The 23,448-nt window shown below is 35.2% G+C and overlaps 1 protein-coding gene and 1 non-coding gene across 2 annotated transcripts; one reads left to right on the top strand and one right to left on the bottom strand.

The window, feature by feature from the left end:
- Nucleotides 1-464: 464 nt before the first annotated feature.
- Nucleotides 465-22,371, bottom strand: LOC125075429 (lysosomal alpha-mannosidase-like). Its single transcript, XM_047687170.1, has 22 exons — nt 22,292-22,371; nt 22,163-22,179; nt 20,560-20,657; nt 17,817-17,923; nt 17,334-17,348; nt 16,808-16,873; nt 16,127-16,191; nt 15,264-15,390; nt 13,896-14,101; nt 12,783-12,916; nt 11,017-11,153; nt 9,914-10,006; nt 9,107-9,236; nt 7,694-7,769; nt 6,846-6,966; nt 6,159-6,249; nt 5,020-5,110; nt 4,187-4,424; nt 3,883-4,111; nt 2,515-3,001; nt 1,274-2,003; nt 465-525 (listed from the first exon to the last, which is right to left on the bottom strand). The coding sequence occupies exons 1-22, from the start codon at nt 22,369-22,371 to the stop codon at nt 465-467; spliced, it is 3,399 nt and encodes a 1,132-aa protein (XP_047543126.1).
- On the top strand, nt 14,841-14,912 carry Trnac-gca. The gene has a single exon. It is a non-coding gene; the product is annotated as a tRNA-Cys (tRNA).
- Nucleotides 22,372-23,448: the final 1,077 nt, after the last annotated feature.

The following is a 23,448-nucleotide window of genomic DNA, read 5'->3' as shown; positions in this document are numbered from 1 at the left end:
AATATGCTCCAAACCTTCTCCTCAAAGGGAGAGGAGGCCTTTATCCCAGCAGTGGGACATTTACGGGCTGCTAATAGTATTTTTGTTGTTAATACAAAACTATTACACTTAACCACTTATTTCCACTATAATGTTATAAAAATCGCCTTATTTTCGCAAATCCATAGTGAATATCATAGACTAAAGAAGCTCTCGATCAATGATATCGCGTCAATTTGCTGTCAAATGTTATTTATTTATTTGCCTTTTTTCCTGTTATGGTTGGAATAGAGTATAGTTAGGTGGAGAGGCCTAAATTTTACACACAACAAGTAAAAAAAGTTTAAATACTAAGACTTTAAATAGTTTTACAATTCAATTTTGAATTAAAATTAACCTTACATTTTCTAGTAAACGAACAGGAATTGGTCGGTTTTACATTTAAAAAAATGTTTTATTACTACTAGGACTAAAAATTGTCACAATTAAGCATCTTTCTTTTTACGCGTCTTTGGACATCCACAGTCGTTTGTTATTATGTAAATTCTACAAGCAGACACAATTTTTAAACTTAAATGTAAACTTTAATGTCTTTTCATAAATCGAAGAAAAAATACAAAAGTCTTAATCTTATACTCTTTACTGGCGCAAATTTAATTAAACTTATTTAAATATAGTGACGTTACATGGCCTACTAAATGTAATCTTGAGAAAGAAATAAAGTTTATTAATAGTAACTTTATAACAGCAATATTATATTATTACTATCATTTGAATGTTTCTAGATATCTAAACATATATTATATTAAAATTCTTAACTGGTCGGAACCTCTATTGTGGAGGTCTCAGGGCAGTTGCCCGGGTTGACCTCCCCTAAATCCTGCCCTGCCTACTGCCTCCTCTTTTTTAGGGAAAGCTTATTCTACCAAGCTGCTCGTGATGATGTTGGTAGATCAAAATATGACAATTTCATCCGACGTATTCAGTCTTCCCAATGTTTTCCTTCACCGCTGAGAACGAGATGCCAGATACTTGCAAATTACATGTTACTCAACTACATTTTTTGGTATTTATGTACTAACGCCACCGCAGCAAAAAAAATGCACCAATATAGGTTAGTTTTTTTAAATAATAGCGGCGTTCATACGTATGTACGTTTTTTTTTTATTTTGGTTAATAATATATTTTTTGTCATAGAACAAAACATAAACTAGAGAAAAACTATAAATAAAAAAAATATATCTTTATTAATCAAAATAGGTATACAAAATCAATTAAAAAAGTTCTTATTTGCTGCGGAATTAAAGTGACCTCTTTATTTAAATCGACATCATCGAGTGAGCCTAAAACGTCGTTGCTGTATTCAATTTTCTCATTACCGTAAAATTCATTAAAATTCTTTAAAAAAGTCCCATTAGTGCGCCATGACAGCGGAACCCAATCAATTAAATTAATATTGGCCGATAAATTTGTCTCTGAAACTTTTTTCAACTTAACATTCACAAATAAATCTCTTAAAAATACCCTCTTAATTCTATTTGCGACGACGTCAATGTTTTCTAAATAATTCTCTAACCTCAACAGTAACGTGTGCTGATCCCATTGCTGTAATGTCAAAATGTGTACTCCAAAGGGCAGTTTAGTTTTTAAACCTGAAAATTGATTCTTGTAACTGAGCCAGTTTACTTTATCTGTCATTTGATTTATTTTAGACACTATTATCTGTGGTTTGAGTTCGGTCTCTTTAAGGAATTTCTTTTCGAATAATCGATTTTGTTTAAAATCGGCTTTCGTTAGATATAAGTAGTGAGTTCCTCTGACAATGATTCCAGCATCATTTTCCGTTTCATTTAAATATGTTTGCACGCCACTATCGTCCGTTAATATTCGTCTGTGAACCATTAAGTCTATAGAACCGTCTTGAAGGGATGCGCCGCCTTGAGAACGATCGTTGAAAATCGATAGACGCAAGTTTTTCTTTGTGTCTTCCATATAAATTCTAGATGTTACTGGATAGAAGTTACCTAAAATTTATTATCAAACATTAAAGGTGGCTTATTAATATAAGAAAAACTGTGATTAGTTTCAGAAATATATGAATAGCTAGTTGACGCCCGTATCTTCGCCTGCGTTTTAGCGTTTAGTCATCGGCTATTATTGTGCATAAAAAATTATCTATGTCCGTTCTTGCTTCAAACCAAATTTCATCAAATTCGATTTTGTGGTTTATTAGTTTAAGAACGACGGACAGACAAAGTTACTTTCGCATTTATAATATTAGTATAGATGAATTTAAAATATTAGAAAATGTTTTTAATGAATATTGAAAAAATCGATATTTTTCCTATAAATGAAATCTCCACAGACGTCATTGTCATTTGTCTTTCTGTTGTTTTTTTTTAATATACCTGTTTTATTTCCAGACACAAAATCAAAATGATTAGTCAATTCTCAAAACTAATTTATCAACTTTTTTTGTTTTTAATTCAAATATCAAATGATTTAAAAGAAATTAATTTCTGAGCGTTACATTACCTGCAACATGATCTAAATTATATGGCTCGTACAACGCTCTCTTATTCCTTATCCGTTTAACTGTCTGCCTTCCATTGGCATCTGTATAGAAAACTCCATTGTTTTCCAAGTCAGTCATGTATCTTATAAAAACTTCTTTGCCCAAATCATCACTCACGGGAACTGGACCAATTATCCAATCGACTTCCAGTACTGGACTATCGGCATACAGTCTCAGTACAAAAGAAGCGTATTCCGAGTATTTACTATGTATTTCTTGTAATATATAGCTTTTGTATATTTTCGTTTCGAAATTGTCTATCATCGGTTCCGGTTCGTTGTCCATGGGTCGAAAAATATAAGCGCCAGGACTCCTCTTGGTGTTATTTAGTTGTACAGGATCGTCCGAGACGTAGAAATAAAATTGCAAATCTAAGCTTATATTGATACCATTCGAAAGATTTAAGCTGGCTACCTTTCGATATTCGTTTAGATTAATCTGGATGTACTAAAAATAATGACAGTTGAAAATATATAATCACTTACAAAGATATTAACCAACTTGTCACTACAGGGATATGTTCATGGCTCATAATCCTCCTGCCCTTATCCCACTTTTACTTAGTCGGCGCAGCATGTCTTCTTCCATACTTCTCTGTCGGACGTCATCTCACAAGTAACATTCTTTCTAACCATATCGTCTTTCACACAATTCATCCGTCTTTACCTCTATCTCCATCAAACTCAACTCAAACTCAAATTCCTTTATTCAATATAGAAATATTACACTTTCTTATTGATTGTCAAGTTAAACACTACCACTGGTTCGGAAAAAGAAAACACCCTGACCTGAGAAGAACCGGCGAAAGAAACTCAGCGGGACTTTTTTTTTTACGTCAAATACATACATGCTCAAGACCTTCCTCACAACATGGTCCTCACTCCTCATATGATATGTTCATAGCTATTCTTAAATGTATTCAACGAAAAAAGATCGAAAAGAAACAAATACAATACAATAGTCGTGTGGATAGACATTACTAATTTATTATTGATATATAATGTACTTAAAATAAAATGTTAGAGTCAAATCCTGATGCATTAGAATACCAATATCTACATCGTATAAACCAAAGTCGCTTCCGGCGGTCTGTACGCTTGGATCTTTTAAATTATGCAACGGATTTTAATGCAGTTTTGACCAATAAACAGAGCGATACACGAGGAAGGTTTATATGTATGATAAATACGTATTATAGTAGAGAAAAGTGGAGAATTTCGATTTTTCTTTTTGGAAAAAACTGTTTTTCTTTTTATGTTATTAAAGGGACAAAACTATGGAGTAACTTACTAGTATTTTTTTAACTTTAACGATAACATTTACTATACCTTGTTTCTTATAAAACTCTCGGTGGATTCTTCAAAAAAATATTTTTCTTCTCCCACATAATTACGATTTAAATCATCTTCTAAAATCTTATCATTGATCATATTCTTATCAGTTGCGACGTCATTGTAATGCGTTGTCACTTTATCATTGATATAATTATTAAAATCAACCGTGTCAGTTCTTCTAGGAACTAAAAAATCGTTATACTCATCATCTGTGTTAACATTACTTATATTGCCGAAAACTATTTTATTCGTTGATTTAATTTCTTTGTAATAATTATTTTCTTCGTCATTAAAATACGTTTCGTTATCCTTAGCCGTTTGTCGTATGAAATATTTCTTTTGCATTTTCTTGTTTATTTTCTTTATTATTGATTTCTTTTGACGGAATGTTTCCGTCTCGTCGACGAAATACGATTTGAAACCTAACGCTGGGAGTTTAGCCATGAAAACCAGTTCGGTTATCGCTTTGCTGCGCCTGTTTGGTATTTTCTTTACTTGTTCTGGTATTTTCATGGCAACGGCCTTCATTTTATCTCCTGTAATAATTGTTATATGATCTGTGTTAAATTAAAAGTATTTATATAAATTTTTAGCTATTAACTGTCATTTTGGTCTTAGTTGGAAATTAATGTTACAGTTTATTTCGTCTGCGTTTTAATGGCGGTCGTAGGTTTTACGTATGAAGATGTAGCGTTTGTTCTTTGGGGTTTAGCCGTGAAAGCGTTACAGAGAGACATGCTTAGAGTTTATTTCGTATTTATAATATTAGTTTAGATAACTAATTTATGATAAATGACAAAACGCCGCTTTTTAAACCTAACAATTACACCTATTTACAAAAAAAAATCAGTACAAAATCAACGAAGATATTGATTACGAAATACCGAATTTGGTAACAAAATTTTGGTCAAAGAAGGTAGAAAGGTAGGTGACAAATGGTCCACCTGATAGTAAGTGGTCACCACCGCCCATAGACTTCAGCGATGTAAGTAATATTAAACATTCAACCTTGGATGCTAAGATGCTGTCTCACTTCTTTAAACACACACAACAATACAAATTATTGCTAACAACTACAACTAAAACTCAACCAATTAAAAACGTTTCCACGAGCTATTCGTGAATACATACCTTTTGGATCAAACACATCATACATTTTATTTAAAATCGGTAATCTCACTGGCATCGTCACCGACCAAGCCAAGGGATTGTACACAATTATCTGAAATTTCAAAGTATATTATTAGTTTAGTGCGATACAATAGTTTAAAAAGTATAATTCCAAAAAGTTCCGAAACGTCTCGAAACGACAGTTCATTGATTTTTTTTCCGTCGAGTAATTCTCAGTCGTACAATCGTACACCGGGCCTCGGAAAGCACGAAAAGAACCTTTGCACCCAAACTATCTGGTCTAGATAGATTTATCATTGATTTGTACACGTGTTTAAACCCCCCCCCCCCTTTTAAAATATCCCGCTGAGTTTCTTTCGCCGGTTCTTCTCAGGTCCGAGGTGTTAAATTCCGAACCGGTGGTAGATTTTTGACAGACAATAAGCAAGTGTGAACACTTCTATATTGAATAAAGATTTTTGACTTTGACTTTAAATTTTTAGTCTTATCTCACTTGTAAATAACATGACAAATATTAGTCAGGATACTATAGTACTTGTTTTGCATTGCGTCGCAACATAAACAGCCTTTAAATTTCCCACTGCTGGGCTAAGGCTTCCTCCTTTTGAGGAGAAGGTTTCGAGCATATTCCACCTCGCTGCTCCAATGCGAGTTGATGGATACACATGTGGCAGAATTTCGTTGAAATTAGACACGTGCAGGTTTCCTTGCGATGTTTTCCTTCACCATCAACAACGAGATGAATTATAAACACAAATTTGACGACCTCCGTGGTCGAGTTGTGTGTACACCGGTTTTCATTGGTACGCCACTCCGGTTCGATTCCCGGTCGAGTCGATGTAGAAAAAGTTCATAGTTTTCTATGTTGTCTTGGGTCTGGGTGTACGTGGTACCGTCGTTACTTCTGATTTTTCACAACACAAGTGCTTTAGCTATTTACTTTGGGATCAGAGTAATGTATGTGATGTTGTCCATAATTTAAACAAAAAAAATAATTAAGCACATGCGAATTCAGTGGGTTTGAACTCGCAATCATCGGTTAGGATGCACGCGTTCTAAGCACTGGGCCATCTCGGCTCTTGCGTCACATTTTTTCTATTTATTTTATGTGAAGTTTTATAAAGCGCTTGAAGACTCACATGAAAGGTACTCTTCTCCGTATTGGGACAAGCCGAGTGATTGAAGAAACACAATCGATACTCCGTCGTTTTTGGACATCCACGAATCTTACTAAAATAATGAATTTCAATTATATTATATACAGCTGCTAGGAATATACAGATTATATAGATCAAGATCTTGGGCAGTGAATAGGGAAATGGGTTATCTTATTGTAAGTGATCATAGATATCGGCGCCATAAGAAATTTAAACCATTTACGTCGTTATGCGACATCAACCTTGGGAACTAAGATGTTATGTCTCCTGTGTGTGGTAGAGACACTAGCTCTGTCATCTCTGTCATGTCTATTAAGCACAACTCCAAACAACAATAATAAGTATTTCTGTTTGTTTGTTCGTCACGTAAGGTAAAAGCGTTATATAGGCAGACTTTCCCTCTTTTCTCCTTCCTCTCTGTATATACAATGTTATATAATATTATTTAAATTTGCTTTCTTAATTAATATCATAGAGTTTTCAAAAGGAACTTCTTACCAAACGGATAGGCCACGATACATCTCTTTTTTTTCAATTATATCGTTAGCTACCATTAATAATTTAGAAAATCAATTGAGTAAAGAGGAGAAAGGGAGATACTCAAATGTTCTATCTTTGCCTATATTTATAACCCAAAAAATTATCGAAAATGAATGACTTGGAACTTACTTGAACGCCTCCTCTATCAGTAGAGTAGATCTCTGTACCGCAAGGTATAATTTCTTCGTATAAAAACTAAGTACGTGGGGTCTCATTGCACCAGATATTACATTGTGGTCCTGTGATACACCTAATGCGGAAATATAACATCAATGATCGCGGTGCTATTCTGAAAAAACTCACTTAATATTTCGTCACTAATGCTTAAATAATTATTGACAATATGTCAGTGATATTTGACAATTATTTAATATCACCTACAGTTAACATCAAGGCCAAGTTTTATTCTTATAGTTGAAATTTAAACCTGTTCTCCAAGCTTATAGCAAATTCTCCAAAGAATTTTGGTGATGGTCGAAGATGACCGCACAATAAAAGCTTGTTTCAAAAAGGTAAGGGAATCGAGGCAAATTTATTCAGAATACTTATTTTATATCCACTTAAAGGGTATTAAAAACATTGCCAGAAGTCTTCAGTATAAGTAATCGTTCTATTGATAGATTTATTATTAATTTTCTAGTAAGTCAGCCGCGAAACTCCGCTTTTATTCAAAAGATTTTTTGGAAATTTCAAAACTATGACAGGTTTTGATTTGATTTCATTCCATTGTAAACTTCAAGACACTCATATACACTTGGCGTCAAAATGTTGAAACCTTATTTAAATTATTTTTTTATTGCCAGTACATTAGTTAAGTTAGAATTGGGGTATACTCTAACCGGCCAGTAACTTTTTTCCGCTCTCTAAAATTACCTAATATTCTTTCCAGATCTTTCATGTGCAGCTATCGTCCCATAATCACTGGTACAAAAATCGGCTCACGCTATTAATATAAGTACAGTAAAAAGCTGTCATACCCATAATCCACATAAATTCCTCGAACAGAGCATCATTATTCCCCAAGTTGCCTAAAACTTGTAACTGTTTTGACATCTGTCAATAAAGCATACGTTTGAAGACTAATTAGTGACATTTAAAAAAAAATTTGACAGTAGAAAAAAAAACATCAAACATAGCTCAATCACGCCAAGCCACAATACTCAGTATTATTGGGTTCCGGTTTCACAAGCGTAACTGGTACGAGGGACTCAACATTTTAGTTTCCAAGGTTGGTGGCGCATTGGTGATGTAAGGAATGGTTACGACGCCAATGTTTTTGTGTGATGGCAAATTAGTATTAAGTGGCTTATATGCTCGAGCACTTTACTATTTTTATAAAAACAGTCTGTTGTAGGACAAATCCAAATAGTCAAATTACGGAAAAAATATTTAGGAAATAGGATCTGTTAAGTTAAGTTTTCACATAGTGTTCAAATCAAATCAAAATATACTTTATAAAAATATACATTAATTAAAGTACGTGTTTAAATACTGAACGCTGAAGTTACCAACACCTAAAAATCAAGATATCTAAATCAAGATATACTTTATTCAAGTAGGCTTTTACAAGCACATTTGAATCGCCATTTAACAAAATATATTAAGTAAAGCTACCACCGGTTCGGAATGTTTCTACCGAGAAAAACCGGCAAGAAACTCAGTAGTTACTCTTTTTCAACATCTAAAAATACAGTCATGTTAGTTAAATACAATTATATATGTATGTTATGTCTCCTGCCTGGAAGTCAACATTAACTCCACGCTTTTTTATCATCTATATAATCTTGTATCGAATGATATGCCTTCTTTACCGATGTATTTTTTACAAATTAATTGAAATTATGAAACGGCAAAATTAAAAATGTCTGCGGAATTTTATTATTGAAACGGATACCTTGCCCCGAAAAGGATTTATTGACTTTCCGGAGTTGGAAACTTGGCGTTATAAGCTTATCCTTACTTCTTGTGCACATATTGATGTGCACAAGAAGTAAGGATAATCATTGGATTATCACTGATGATACGGGCCTACGATGCCTACGGGCGTTTGTGAACAGTTACCATAAGATGACACGTACCAGTCCACAGTTATAAAAAGCATACATAAAATCTAGTAAACCATTTTGGTCCTGGAAGTGAAATGTCACTAACATTTCACTTCAGTGGGTATTGTATTGTCACTAAGGACCAAAATGACTCAAAATCTGCTTGCAAGATTTATCCCCACGCAAAGTTTGTCTCATAGCTTAACATTTTCTGGTCGTTTCGAATTTGCCGTTCCATTGGATTCTGATATTAAGGGCATGGCATACACTTCGCGGACATTTCTGAACACGCAAATGTCTATGGAAGTAATCAGGGAAAAAAATATCTTGACAAAATTGGTTTACCTGTAGGAATATGTTAGCTTCCCTCACCAAGTATTTGAACGTCGGACGAGACGTATACATTCCGGATAAATACGAATTTTTATCGTATGCGTAGGGAAAGAAGTCATCCTGCTTTGTTTCCAAAACTGGACTGAAATTACGAAAAATATACTCTTCTTATTTGATATTAGTGGTTCACAGTATATCAAGTGGAGCATATTCCAGCATTGGAGCAGCTTAGAGGAAAATGCTCCAAACCTTCTCCTCAAAGGGAGAGGAGGTCTTAGCCCAGTAGTGGGAAATTTACAGGCTGCTAATGTATATCTCTACGTAGTATAAAACAAATCGCTTCCATCGGTCTGTACGCTTAGATCTTTTAAGCTACGCAACGGATTTTAATTCGGCTTTCTTGAACAAATAGAATGACTCAATAGGAAGGTTCACATGTACGAGTATAACATGCATAAAGGAAAGCCGAGAATTTCAACGAATTTCCGGTTAGAAGGGTGAGTGAGCCAGTGTAATCACAGGCACAAGGGACAGAACATCTTAGTTCCCAAGGTTGGTGGCGCATTGGTGATGTAAGGAATGGTCAATATTTCTTACAGGGCCTTTGTCTATGGGCGGTGGTGACCACTTACCACCTGTTGGCCCATTTGCTCGTCTGCCTACCGATATCATAAAAAAACCGTATTATGAAGCAAACTCTAAACAATGATAGATCGAAAATTAATATATACCTATCAATGAAAACAATGGTTTGACCGTGCAAGAGCAAAGAACAGACAGAGTTACCTTTATAACAATAGTATAGATACAATACTCAACTTTTCTTCGTAAACAGACTTCAAGTAACAAGCAGGCGTTGAATACATGATGTGTATTTGATCGCCATCTTTGTAAGTCTTTTTGTTAACATTACTGTAATAAAAATAAATACTTTAAAAAGTGTATTTAATCCAATTCAAAATATACTTTATTCAAGTAAGCTTTTAAATTTTACTCAAACATTTAACGTGAATCTACCACCGACAGAAAACTCAGTAGTTACTTTTTTCCAATTCATATATTTTATGTTAATTTAATACAATTATATACAGTGGCGTAGCTAGGTGGGCAAGGGCCCCGGTGCGTAGGAAAATAATCGGGCCCTCGCCCCCTCTTTCAACCCCCACTTTAACTTATATTGCCCTTCAAAATTATAGAAAGAAAAAATTATCTCGAGTCGAGGTTTTCTAGCTTCCGGAGCTGACGAGTTGGCTGACCCGCTCTTTTCAAAGTTTAGGTTAGAGGGCCCCTGAGATCCGGAGCCCAGGTTCACTGCACCACATGGCCATAAGATAGCTACGCCACTGATTATATATATAATATATCCTGCCTGGAAATCAACAAGTATTAGCTTTACAATCGTCTATATAATCTTGTGTTGAATAATATAATTTATTTATTAATGTATTTTTAACAAATCATCTGAATTTACGAATCGGCAAAGTTTAAATAAATCAAATTTTTGTCTATGCAGTTGACCGTTGATGAGTTCCCACGTTCAAAGCCAACTGAGCCAAACAGTGGAAAGTTTGAAGGTTACGGACAATTCTATACTCTATTCCAAATATAACAGGAAAAAACGTCAACTTATACCGTAAAAAAATGCGTAAGCAAAATGTATCCTGGTATTTTAGGATACCAGGATTGCATTCCTTTAACACAACGATCGACGGTTCGGTTGAAATTGGATCGGTATAGGATCGAAAAGGTTACAATTTTGGCTAAATTGTAACCTTTTCGATCCTCGATCGATTAACTTTCGTATTGCAAAGAATATTCGAGATTGGATCCGTTATAAGTGGTAGAATTTCCCCATATACCCCAAACCCTCCTCCCCACCCCCACAGTTACTTAAACCAAGCAAAGATATCACGTATTCTTACTCAATTAGCTTGTCTATGTTTTCGAACCATATCTTCGCGTTGAAGTAGCCGAGCCTCTTGCCCATCATCACCAGCACTTGTTTGGTGTTATAACTTGGAGCCTGACGGTCTCGTATAGACTTAACGAAGAGATCAACCTGAAATCATACTATATACTCTAACATATTTTAAAAAATTGCGATCGATACGAGACGTCCAGCAGATGCGACTGTGATTACAGGAAATCAAGAAATTAATATGTTATCGTATAAAAATAAATAGAAGTTTCGTTAATGAAATAAATACATTATCTTATTATTATTATTATATAGATAGGGACGCGGTTACTTTGGTTGTTGATTTTGATAATTAATGAATCGAGTAGTTGGCAATCATGTTTAATGGCTGATTTACTTTTAAGAGCGGGTCACCCCGAATGGTCTTGTCATGGCAACGCGAGTCGTTATGTTTTGACAAGCGACTCGAATGCGATGGTTGCTTGCAAACCCATTTGCTCTTAGTCGAGATGAATTATTGTAATCCTTTGACATTTGTGGTGTATGATTATTGAATCAATTAATACAGTGATTAGACGATATTGAATACGTTTTATTTTGTGAATATCTCCATTGCACGCCCACATAGTCTTACAAATGTCGGATCAATCCCCGAACCCAACTGTTCGGAATCCTGCTCCTCCGGCAAATATATACCAAGCAATGTATATTATACACGCGCCACACACACACAGAAGGGAGTAGAGAGACATGGCGGAGACAGGACATGACGGCATATTCTATCTGACATCAATCTTATCCCTGATCGCCATTATATGTTCTGATGATGATGTCCAACAAGCCAAACACGAGTGAACTCTCATGATCCAATAGGAAGGAAAATCCGATAGGATCGAAAAGAGTTACTCGACTGAATAGAGCTAGTAACTCTTTCGTGGGGCAATGTATACGGTTCTACAATTGGATCCCAAAAAGCGTTCAAAATGCCTCTGTTGCCAAATTTAAAAAATGTTAAGGAACGCTTGTGTGCGAAAGGTTACTATACAATTAGTGAGTTTATGATTGGTAGCACACCTTGGGAATGAAACGATCGCCTCCTGGCTATTTCTATTTATATTCAATTGATTTAACAAAAAAAAAATACCTGCTCAGGTCAGGTCAGGGTGTTTCCTTTTCCGAACCTTTGAGAGTTCAGGCGTAAGAGCAAAGGTTTTACGTGATTTCGACGCAAGGGAGTGTACAGTCAGAGTAAGAAAACCTTCGTCAGTTTTCAAATTCATTCCTTTATCGTAAACACTTAGTACATTTTAAAACTCAAGCATTAAACAGAAAACTGTACATAAAATTAAACTAACATAGTATGATAACAAGGTTCAAAACAGTGTACATTGCGACGCAATAGGTCATACACAATCGGTAAAGCAGATTATCGCGCATTCTGAGCACACGACCTAAATATACCTTAAGGTGACGAGCCTTTTCTTACCCCGACTGTACATACACCCAACTTCGAGACTCCGAGCTGTTGCTGTGTATTTTTGACAGAAAAGCTCATTTTTTATTGACCTTACGGATTTGAAACCGTGACCTCGAGAGCCTTCTAGGTAGCAAAAGCCAATAGCAACGAGGCAATCGATAAATGTTCTACATCATCATATACATAATCCCTAATTTTCAACATCCCAGCACCTCTCAAATCTCAGATTGGTAGGAAAATGTTTGGCCCCTAAAACATTATCTTCCCTACGTTGGGCAGATATAAAAGCTTACCCGTTCATCGACGTTACTGAAGAAGGTGTCTGAGGTTATGAGGAGTGGATCCGAGCACATGCTGTCGAAGCAAAAGCCTGGTGGCGACCAGTAGCCGTCGAATAGTTTGTGCGTGTAAATGTCTGTTTCTGGTCCTGTAACATGGAGGACATAGAAAAGTTTTCAGAAATTTGTTCATTAAATTCTTACGCATATAATTGACAATCCTTATCTTAATACAGTAGGATCCGTTTATAAAGACCAGCCGTTTCTTGACGTAATTACACTATGAAGTTTGGTTCTCGTATAAAATTCTTCGTAAAAGAATCGGATATAATGACTTCACTTATAGCGACATGTCGCTTATTATGACCCATTTTTAAAACGCTTTTATTAGCTTCCCTTGTAACTAACTATGTATGTAAGAAAATCTTGGCATCTACGTTTTAGCACTCGACACGTTGAACAAATAAATAACCCTTTAAATATTTCTGATTGATTCCGATCTCGGTTATTACAAGTTAAACTAGCCATCTATTATTCATTATAGTGAATTACATTATTTACTCCGAAGCGAAACCAACTTCACGTGCTTTTCCGAGGCAAAGGAGTGTAGCACGTAACATGCAAACTTCGGGTTGCTAGTGAGTATTTTTATACAGAAATCTTTTTATTGGTCCAACAAACTTTGTACTGCTACTGAATATGTTTATACTTTTTATTGGCCCAACCTAGGGTACCCAAAATCACGAGATCTGTTGCCTTATAATAGTCACAAGACGGCAACAAATATTTTCTCTTTGTGGTGTACAATAAAGTATAAAATAAGTAAGATAGAAAGATTATATAACATCAAGCGTGGAGTTAACGCTTATTGACTTCCAGGCAGGATATATAATATACATATATAATTGTATTTAACTAACATGACTGTATTTTTAGATATTGAAAAAGAGTAACTACTGAGTTTCTTGCCGGTCCTTCTCGGTAGAATCTACATTCCGAACCGGTGGTAGCTTTACTTTAAATAGTTTTCTAAATGTTGATCCAAAAGTGCTTGTAAAAGCCTAATTGTAAGCCCACAATAAAGTATATTTTGATTTGAAACGGAACAGCTATAATATACAGTCTTACCCAAATCATCACTCCCCCTCCAAACAAAGTCCAATCCTTTTCTATCCATTCTGATAATCTCATCGTCGAAACTGATAGGATTTACGAATAACCCATCGTATCCCATTTGGGCCATCAGTGACGCGTATTCCCGCGAATGACCGAAAGTATCCGCTTGCCAAGCAACCAGCGGCCGACCGCAGGAGAGGAACGTGGCATTAATTTTTCTGAAAAATAACTTTGAACATGACGAGATGAGCAGACTAAGACGACCACTAACCTGATTGTAAGTGGTCACTACCGCTCATTGGGATTTCTGCTGTGAGGCTTTTTAACTATTCTTTACATGACCATTGGGTTACCCAGATATTATGTCCCTTTTGACTTGTTACACTAGCTCACTCACCTTTCAAACCGGAACACATCAATACTTGGTAATTGTGTTTGGCGGTAGAATTTATAATGACTGAGTGGTACTTCCCTTGGGCAAAGTTACACCACAAAGGCGTTTATAACGATACAATTACACCGTTTATAATCAGTGGCGTAGCTAGGTGGGCAAGGGCCCCGCTGCATAGAAAAAGAATCGGGCCCTCAACCCCTCTACCCCCTCTTTAACTTATATTGGCATTATATTGGATAAAATAAAACTTGTGAGCAGGGTCGTGGTTTTCTAGCTTCAGGAGCTGGCGAGTTGGCTGACCAATGTTTATTTGCAATTGGTGACCAATCACACATTGGCCATTATGTCAAAGATAAAAATAAACTCAACTAAACTTAAATAAAAGGTATCATATTGATCTCGAAGTGCTAAACTGAGACAAAAACTGAATAATGAATTATATTTAAACATGATCTAGAGCTCACATTAGCGATTTTTTTTTTGTAACACCATTTTGGTCAAAATTTATTTCATAAATAGGCTATAGTTAGTAAATGTATTTATACTTCAAATGTATTGTCATCGGGGATATAGCTCAGTGGTAGAGCATTCGACTGCAGATCGAGAGGTCCCCGGTTCAAACCCGGGTGTCCCCTTTATCATATTTGCTTTTTTTTTAAAAAACATCTCTTTTGATTAGTGACGTTTTTTTTTTGGTTTCCCGCAAAATCTGCTTGATGTAGAACTTTCATCTTATCATAATTTATACTTTTAACTATATATAATATATTAAAATCAAGGTAGGATTGTTTTAAAGCAAAATTATAAAGTTTTAACTCAGACGCAGAATACCTACGACAGGCCCTACGATAGCTACGTCAATGTTTATGATTCACCTTATGCTTGACGATCAAGGAAATAACATCACTTTCAGCGGCGTTTCTGTTGCATTATTTTTAAAAATTATTTTTATTAACATGTATATACTTTTATAAATATGAATATACCTCAACGAATACGTATAGCTGTCGATAACTGACTGGTAATACGTAGAGGCCTCGTCCGCCATCCCCCAGCCACCTCCAACTATCATGAGCCGACCTTGTCTTATCAGCTCGTACACCATGCGACGAACTACAAGGAAATATACATTTTTAACTTCAAAGGCAACAAAATAACACGATAAAAACTATCCAGCTATGAAGCTATGATGGGACGATGTAAGGATACCCCATACATTCAAAACAGTACAGGAATTTAAAAGTTATCGATAACAAAGACACTTACATATACTCTATTCCACCCATAAGAGGAGAAAAGCCAAATAAACAAAGTTTGACAGCAAATTGACGCGACATGATTGGTCGAGAGCTCGATTAATCTGTGATATTCGCTATGAGGCGTTTTGAACGTCGACGAAATCGTTATCGGAATTTGGGGAGTAAAATTAAAGTGGATATAAGTAGTTAAGTGTAACAGTGTTGTATTATAAATAAAGATATATTAATCATAAACTCTCAGTAGTGCACAATATAGCCGAGTTATTAGCGAATCGCGTGAAATACGTGAATCTAATGTTTGTTTAACTTTTTTCCTACTTCCATTGGAATAGGTTATATTGAATAATAATTACCGTGTATTCGTGTTATCGTGTATATATAGCCATATATACACGAATGTTGAAATTTCAGTAATATTTGGACAGACATGTATAAATATTAGTTAAGGCTTGCTGTTTGACTACTTTTAGGAGGTTTACAGTTTTGCCTGCTCACACGAACTTGGAGAGAAGGAGAAAGAAATCTGTTTCTTGATATTGGCAACCGGCATTCTATAACCCTTCCTTTGATTATAAAAATCCTTAACTTACCAGTATCGTGTCTTCTAGACCACCAATAAAAGAAATACGGCAATTCACTATCTGATAACGTAAACCTGCAATACAAAATGGACGCGTTAACAGAACTATCCCAGAAGATTGTCTCGAAAACCTTCCAAGTAAACGCACTCACGCAAGAAAATGCCGTTTACATTACATTAGCAGCCTATAAATTTCCCACAGCTGTGCTAAGGCTTCTTCTCCACTTGAGGAGAAGGTTTAGAGCATATTCCACCACGCGGCTCCAATGCGGGTTGGTGGAATACAAATGTGGCAGAATTTCGTTGAAATTAGACACATGCAGGTTTCCTCACGATGTTTTCCTTCACCGCCGAGCACGAGATGAATTATAAACACAAATCAAGCACATGAAATTCAGTGGTGCTTGCCTGTGTTTGGACCCGAAATCATCGGTTAAGATGCACGCGTTCTAACCACTGGGCCATCTCGGCTCATGTTTAAAGTAGAAAATGTCGTTTAAAGTAGATATTTACCTTCGGAAAATGTTTACACTATTCTAAGTGTTATTTTAAGGTCTGATCCAAAACTCTACTCATTTATAAAGATTACGGTGCACCCCTAATTCTAATTCTCTCAAATATCTTAGTTGAATCATACCTTCATGATCGGCTACGTTAACTCTATGTTTGTCTATTGGGTATATTAACTTACTTCCTCTCTTTGTCAGCCCACAGTTCGCTTATTGTCGCGTCCAATATACGTCTCATGTTGATTTTGCTCGGGGCAAAGAAGTCGTCATCTAGAATAATTATGTTTATCAAACATTTCATAGATGCAAAACTAAATCTGTCTGTTTGTCGGTAACGCACATTTGATTTCAATTTGTAACATAGACAAATTTCTGACATTGTCATGTTTATTGCGTTGAGAAAAGCTATCACGCATAGACAAACAGACAAAAATCTAGTCTACTTATTGCAAAGTCTCAAAGAAACGAAAAATATATATATATACGATATAATTCTTTGCTTTTTTTTTAATTATAAGTAAGCACACAGAGCCAAATTTAAAGGTATGGAGGTCCTTGGTCCACAAAGGACTACTCCTTTAGGGCCTCATAATTATTATAGAAATTAATTTGTATATTTTAATGTCTGACAGTAACTGTAACTTTTAAAACATTAATTAGTAACATTATTATAATTTATATATCAAGTGGAGGCCCCAGTACAGTTACCCCGGTTGCCCTCCCCTAAATCCGGTCCTGAAATGACACTGAGAAAGATTTATTTATTTAAAAAAAAGGTCCATCGTTTTAAGTTTCAGTTCAGTCGGGAAATTTTTGTAAAAACAAAACTGATCGCCATTTCGTAAACCTATCTTGATTACATGAACTAACAAGAGCGTAATAATACAAATAGTTGCCAAAAGACGAAAAATATATGTCTGATGTTTTGAACTTGGTGGTAGGGCTCATCAAATATTCTACCGCCAAGCAAGTACTCAGTATTGTTGTGTTCCGGCTTGAAGGGTGAGCCAGTGTAACTACAGGCACAAGGGACGTAACATCTTAGTTCCCGTGGTGGTGCATTGATGGTGTAAGGAATGGTTAATATTTCTTACAGCGCCATTGTCTATGGGCGATTGTGACCACTTACCATCAGGTGGCCCATTTACTCGTCCGCCAACGCTTCGCTTTATGTCGTGAATAAGGCAATACTTACGTCCAGTGTAGTAACCGTCGAAAGTGTTCATGTAACCGAGCTCTGCGTGGGAATGCGGAACGATGTGAACATTAATCCATCCAGTTCGTACAGCTGGACAACTCTAGCAATGAATATTTTTAAATATAAATCATAATATCATAGCATAGTATAAAACAAAGTCGCTTATCGCTGTCTGTCCCTGTGTATGCTTAGATCTTTAAAACTACACTACGGATTTTGATGCGGTTTTTTTTAATAGATATATCGATTCAAGAGGAAGGTTTATATGTATAATACATGCACAATATAGTAGAGAAACACTGATACTTTTAGAGGTTTCTAATGTGATGTCGTAAATGAACACATTTTTTGCGCTTACATTGCAAACGCTGGTTGAACTCTACGAGATAGATCAAAATAATGTATAGATGTAGTGAATAATCCTTTCCTATCGGCAAAACTCGGAACAACGATAACACCCGAATGGTGCCGATGTGTCTATGAATTACTGTATTATTAAATTACGTTTAGGTATCAAATAAATCGCATACTTTATTTATCAATGTCAAATGTCAAACTGCCTGTTTGACGTATATTACAATGAGATGTTAAAACCACCACGATTCTATAATATAAAGAATTCGTTAGGTAAACAAAAATATAACTAGTTACCGAGGACGTTTTATTTCAATAAAACGCACTGATAAAAACCAAATTCCGGTTGAGATGATCTAATGATTCTATAAGGATTGGAACCCCAAAAGTCTAACTATAAGTCAAAACTACAGTAGGATTTTGCAGATCTTTTTATAACAATAAATTTTTGTAATTAATTAAAAATACTATGACATAACAAAAAAGACACCTCAACATAAAACAAAAAATACCAGCAGAGAAATTAATATAAATAAATATGATTTGTTAATGTGGATCGAATAAAATCAATGTTTATTATTTACAAAAATGACAGACAAGAGTGAAATGTAAAAAGTATATCAAAATATAGGTGGCCTGCATTAGTACACGAGTCCATGAAGTTTATCACAAAATCTAACATAAATATCAACAAAATATTTCTGTGGTATTAACTACTCTATATAGATACTTCCTCTTGCAATGCGACCGTTCCCTACGTTGTCTCGATGGGTACTGAGTGCGAGTGAAGTAGTAAGACAAAAACGAACATTTCCGAGAAAATACGAAAGGAAAGGATTATTCACTACATCTATACTACAGTATTGTACACCTTAAAAAGGTTTTCAAAAAAGTCCGCGATGGTATATATCTATCTCTTAGGGATAACCCACAATAACCGTCTTCTATTTTTAACTTTTTACGAGAAATAATGGCTTATTTACTTAATGCATATGTATACACGGTACATATACTAATACAACACTGTTTACCATTTTTGTCTGACTGTTTGTTCCGTCTAATCTCTGGAACGGCTGGACCGATTTTGACGGGACTTTCACTGGCAGATAGCTGATGTAATAAGGAGTAACTTAGACTAATTATATTTTAGAATTGTATATGAAATATCAGTTTAATTCAAACGCGCACGAAACGGCACAGCTAGTCATAAAATAATAACAAAAAAATTACTTAAAACTTATTAGGTTAGCATTTTAGTTAACGGTGGCGTGGCATGGGAGGGGGGCGGCGCTGCGGAGGTGGCAGTTAAAAGAAAAAAAGTTAATTTCTTTCAGTGTGTTTTTCGTCATTTTTTTGTCGTTACCAAATACCCAGGTACCTATGCAGGTTCTATGAGTGTATTATCATTATTGTATTACGTTTTCTCTGTAATTTTTCTAATTGATATTCTACCTTCCACTCTATGTCAAAAAATGTTAATTTCACTTTTCAGGTTAGTGTTATTCAATAAAAGTACTCTTTTTAACATGCCCCAATTTTTTTATAATGGATTGCAAAAATAAGTGGGCGGCAAATTTGGAATCCGCACCGGGTGCTAGTGACCTATGCTACGCCACTGGCATTTTCTTAAAACTATTGCTATTATAAATAAATGTTATGAGAAGCGATATCATTGCAGCTTCCCATAAATATTGGACATCACATACATTACCCTGATCCCAATGTAAGTAGCTAAAGCACTTGTGTTATGGAAGATCAGAAGTAACGACGGTACCACAAATACCCAGACCCAAGACAACATAGAAAACTAATGAAGTTTTTCTACATCGACTAGCGTACCCATGAAAACCGGTGTACACACTACTCGACCACGGAGGTCGTCAAATATATATCTTTTTATATAAAATAACAAGTCCTGACTGACTGATTCATCATCGCCGAGCGTAAACTATTAAAGTTAGGGGCTTGAAATTTGGTAAATAGGATCGTTTTATTAAGTAGACACCCACTAAGAAAGGAATTTTGGAAATTCTACCCCTAAGTGGTTGAAAGTTTGTATGAAAGTCCGTCATTTTCGAAGTTAGAAACATGAAACTTTATTTTTAGGATACTGATTAAGAATGAGTAGCTTCGTATTTAAGCGTTTTTGGATATTCTAGTCCTAAGGGGTGAAGTTCGTAATTTTTGAGGTTATAAGCATGAATCTTTGTCTTCAAGCGTTTGATTACAAATAAATAAACACGCAACAATTAAATTCTATTCCTAATGGGGTAAAATAATGTCAATATAATCAAATTTAAAGCCGCGGGCAACAACTAGTCGGATCATTGGCGTAAAATCATCACAATTAGAAAACTATATAATACTGAATTAGTTACTCACTTCGTAACCGCACTTCTCGTTAAGCTGCGGTAGCGGCGTCAACAAATCCTTTATTAACGGATCAATTGTCAACACATAATTTAACAGGCACGATATAACTAAACATATATATATGTGCATTATATATATCAATAAATGATTTGAATACCAATATGTCTAACGAAGCGAACGATCGGGAGTGAAGTATTTAATTTTATGTTTACACTTGATTTTATAAACATCAACTTTGTTTTATGACGATGGGAATTCTTTGATGAATTTTATATACACACTAGCGACCCGCCCCGGCTTCGCACGGGTGCAATGCTGATACTAAATATACTACAGAATGTCTTACAACGTTCACAGTTTTAAGTCATTAGACAATTCTAATGAAATCGCTTCGAAAATAAGCCATTATTTCTCGTAAAAAGTAAAGGATATAAAAATGGTTATTGTGGGTTATCCCTGAGAGATAGACAAATACCATCGCGGACTTTTTTGAAGTCCTTTTTAAGGTGTACAATACTGTAGTACATTATTTTGATCTATCTCGTAGGGTTCAGCCAGCGTTTGTGATGTAAGCGCAAATAATGTGTTTATTTACGACATCACTTTAGAAACCACTAAAATTATCAGTGTTTCACTGCTATATTGTGCAAGTTTTATACATATAAACCTTCCTCTTGAATCAACCTATCTATTAAAGAAAAACCGCATCAAAATCCGTTGCGTAATTTTAAAGATCTAAGCACACACGGACAGACAGCGGTAAGCGACTTTGTTTTATACTATTTAATGAAAATGATATTTCTGTTTGGATGACTGTAACGATGATTTCTATATTGTTTTATTTTTAAAACAAACAGTACAATTTATTCTTAAAGCTATAACATAAAAATTAGCACATATACCAGTAAAGTTTCCACTTATAACAAAAAAAAAAGAATTAATTTTAATTGGATCGTGTTTTCTTAAAACTTTAAAAGTTAAGCAAGTCCTTGTGAATGGTCCGTGAAAATAATAATCGTTTTAATAAGTATTAATAAATAACCAGTGTTTAATCTTTTGTTTTTTTTAAATCAGAAGAAAAAACTAAATTTAAATTGATACTTTTTTACATTTATATTTTTCATAGATTCAAGTCATTTGTAAAAAATACATCGGTAAGTAAGGCATATTATTCGATACAAGATTATATTGATGATAAAAAAGCGTGGAGTTAACGCTCGTTGACTTCCAGGCAGGAGACATAACATACATATATAATTGTATTTAACTAACATGACTGTATTTTTAGATGTCGAAAAAGAGTAACTAATGAGTTTCTTGCCGATTCCTCTCGGTAGAATCTACATTCCGAACCGGTGGTAGCTTTACTTTAAATAGTTTGTTAAATGACGATTCAAAAGTGCTTGTAAAAGCCTCCTTTAATAAAGTATATTTTGATTTCTAATGATTTAAATAACATTTATGGAGTTGCATTTTTGGCTTATTTCGAAAAAGTGAAAAAACGTGACAACTCAAAGATGAGGGGGTCAAACGGGGCTTGCAAGGTTATGTCTATATATAAATAAATCTCAAAAAATCTTTATAAATCTAAATTCGGCCTCACATGGCGTACCAGCTTCTTCCATTTGACTGTATTACACGAATATAACGTATACGCAGAGCGGCTCGAATTATCGACGATCAAACCCTTTCCGATCTGCTTGATCCTTTGGCTTTACGTAGAGATGTTGGATCGATCTACATCTTCTCGGAATTTTCATAGGGAATGTTCGGAGGAATTGTTTTGATTAATCCCGGCAGCTGCATTTCACTTTCCGTCATCTCGTCAAAATTCCAAGTTCCGCGCGAACCACCTAGATGTCCGAAAATCCAAAACAGCGCGATTTATAAGACATTCCGTCTCGTACCACCACCCTGTGGAATCAGCTTTCACCGGCACTTTTTCCAAACCTTTCTTAAATAAAGTAAATAATATAATATCAAAAAAAATTAAGTCCAGGGGCAGCTTCAGATAGCAGATGGGAATATATGCTTATTTGCAGTGTGTGCACCGGCACGGATTATCCTATAAAATCAGTGAGGGTTCACAAAGACAATTTTTTTTTTTTTAGCATTAGCAGCCCGTAAATGTCCCACTGCTGGGATAAAGGCCTCCTCTCCCTTTGAGGAGAAGGCTTGGAGCATATTCCACCACGCTGCTCCAATGCGGGTTGGCGGAATACACATGTGGCAGAATTTCGTTGAAATTAGACACATGCAGGTTTCCTCGCGATTATTAAGCACATGAAAATTCAGTGGTGCTTGCCTGGGTTTGAACCCGAAATCATCGGTTAAGATGCACGCGTTCTAACCACTGGGCCATCTTGGCTCGGCATATATATTTACTGTAATTTATTTATGTTTGATTATTATATAGAAAGGAACCTGACTGTGTCATTAGCAAGCTGTGTAGAGCTTAGGCATGTAATCCAGCTCAAATTTTAAAGTCCGTAATTTTAATGTCCGTTCTGATTGTATTATGTTAATGTATCTATGAATAAATAAATTAGCAATACGCTGCCAACCGTGCCAGTAAAGTGACAAATGTTGCCACAGACAAAAAAGAATATTGAAATGAAACGGCGTTATTTTGGGGTGACCAGAAAAGGGGTCGTCAGCGGAGTGCCGTGGACTGAGGTGCGGTCAAAAGTCAAAAGTCAAAAATCTTTATTCAATATAGAAGTGTTTGCACTTGCTTATTGATTGTCAAAAATCTACCACCGGTTCGGAATTTAGCACCTCGGACCTGAGAAGAACCGGCGAAAGAAACTCAGCGGGATATATTTTTTTTAATTTTTTTTAACCATTTTCCATGTAGGTACAATGATAAGTATATTTTAGTTGTTTGAAACAGCCTGG

The sequence above is a fragment of the Vanessa atalanta genome, chromosome 30, assembly GCF_905147765.1.
Source record: "Vanessa atalanta chromosome 30, ilVanAtal1.2, whole genome shotgun sequence".
NCBI lineage: Eukaryota > Metazoa > Arthropoda > Insecta > Lepidoptera > Nymphalidae > Vanessa > Vanessa atalanta.
The sequence above is the reverse complement of the archived record's forward strand: the minus strand, read 5'-3'. Positions and strand labels throughout refer to the sequence as shown.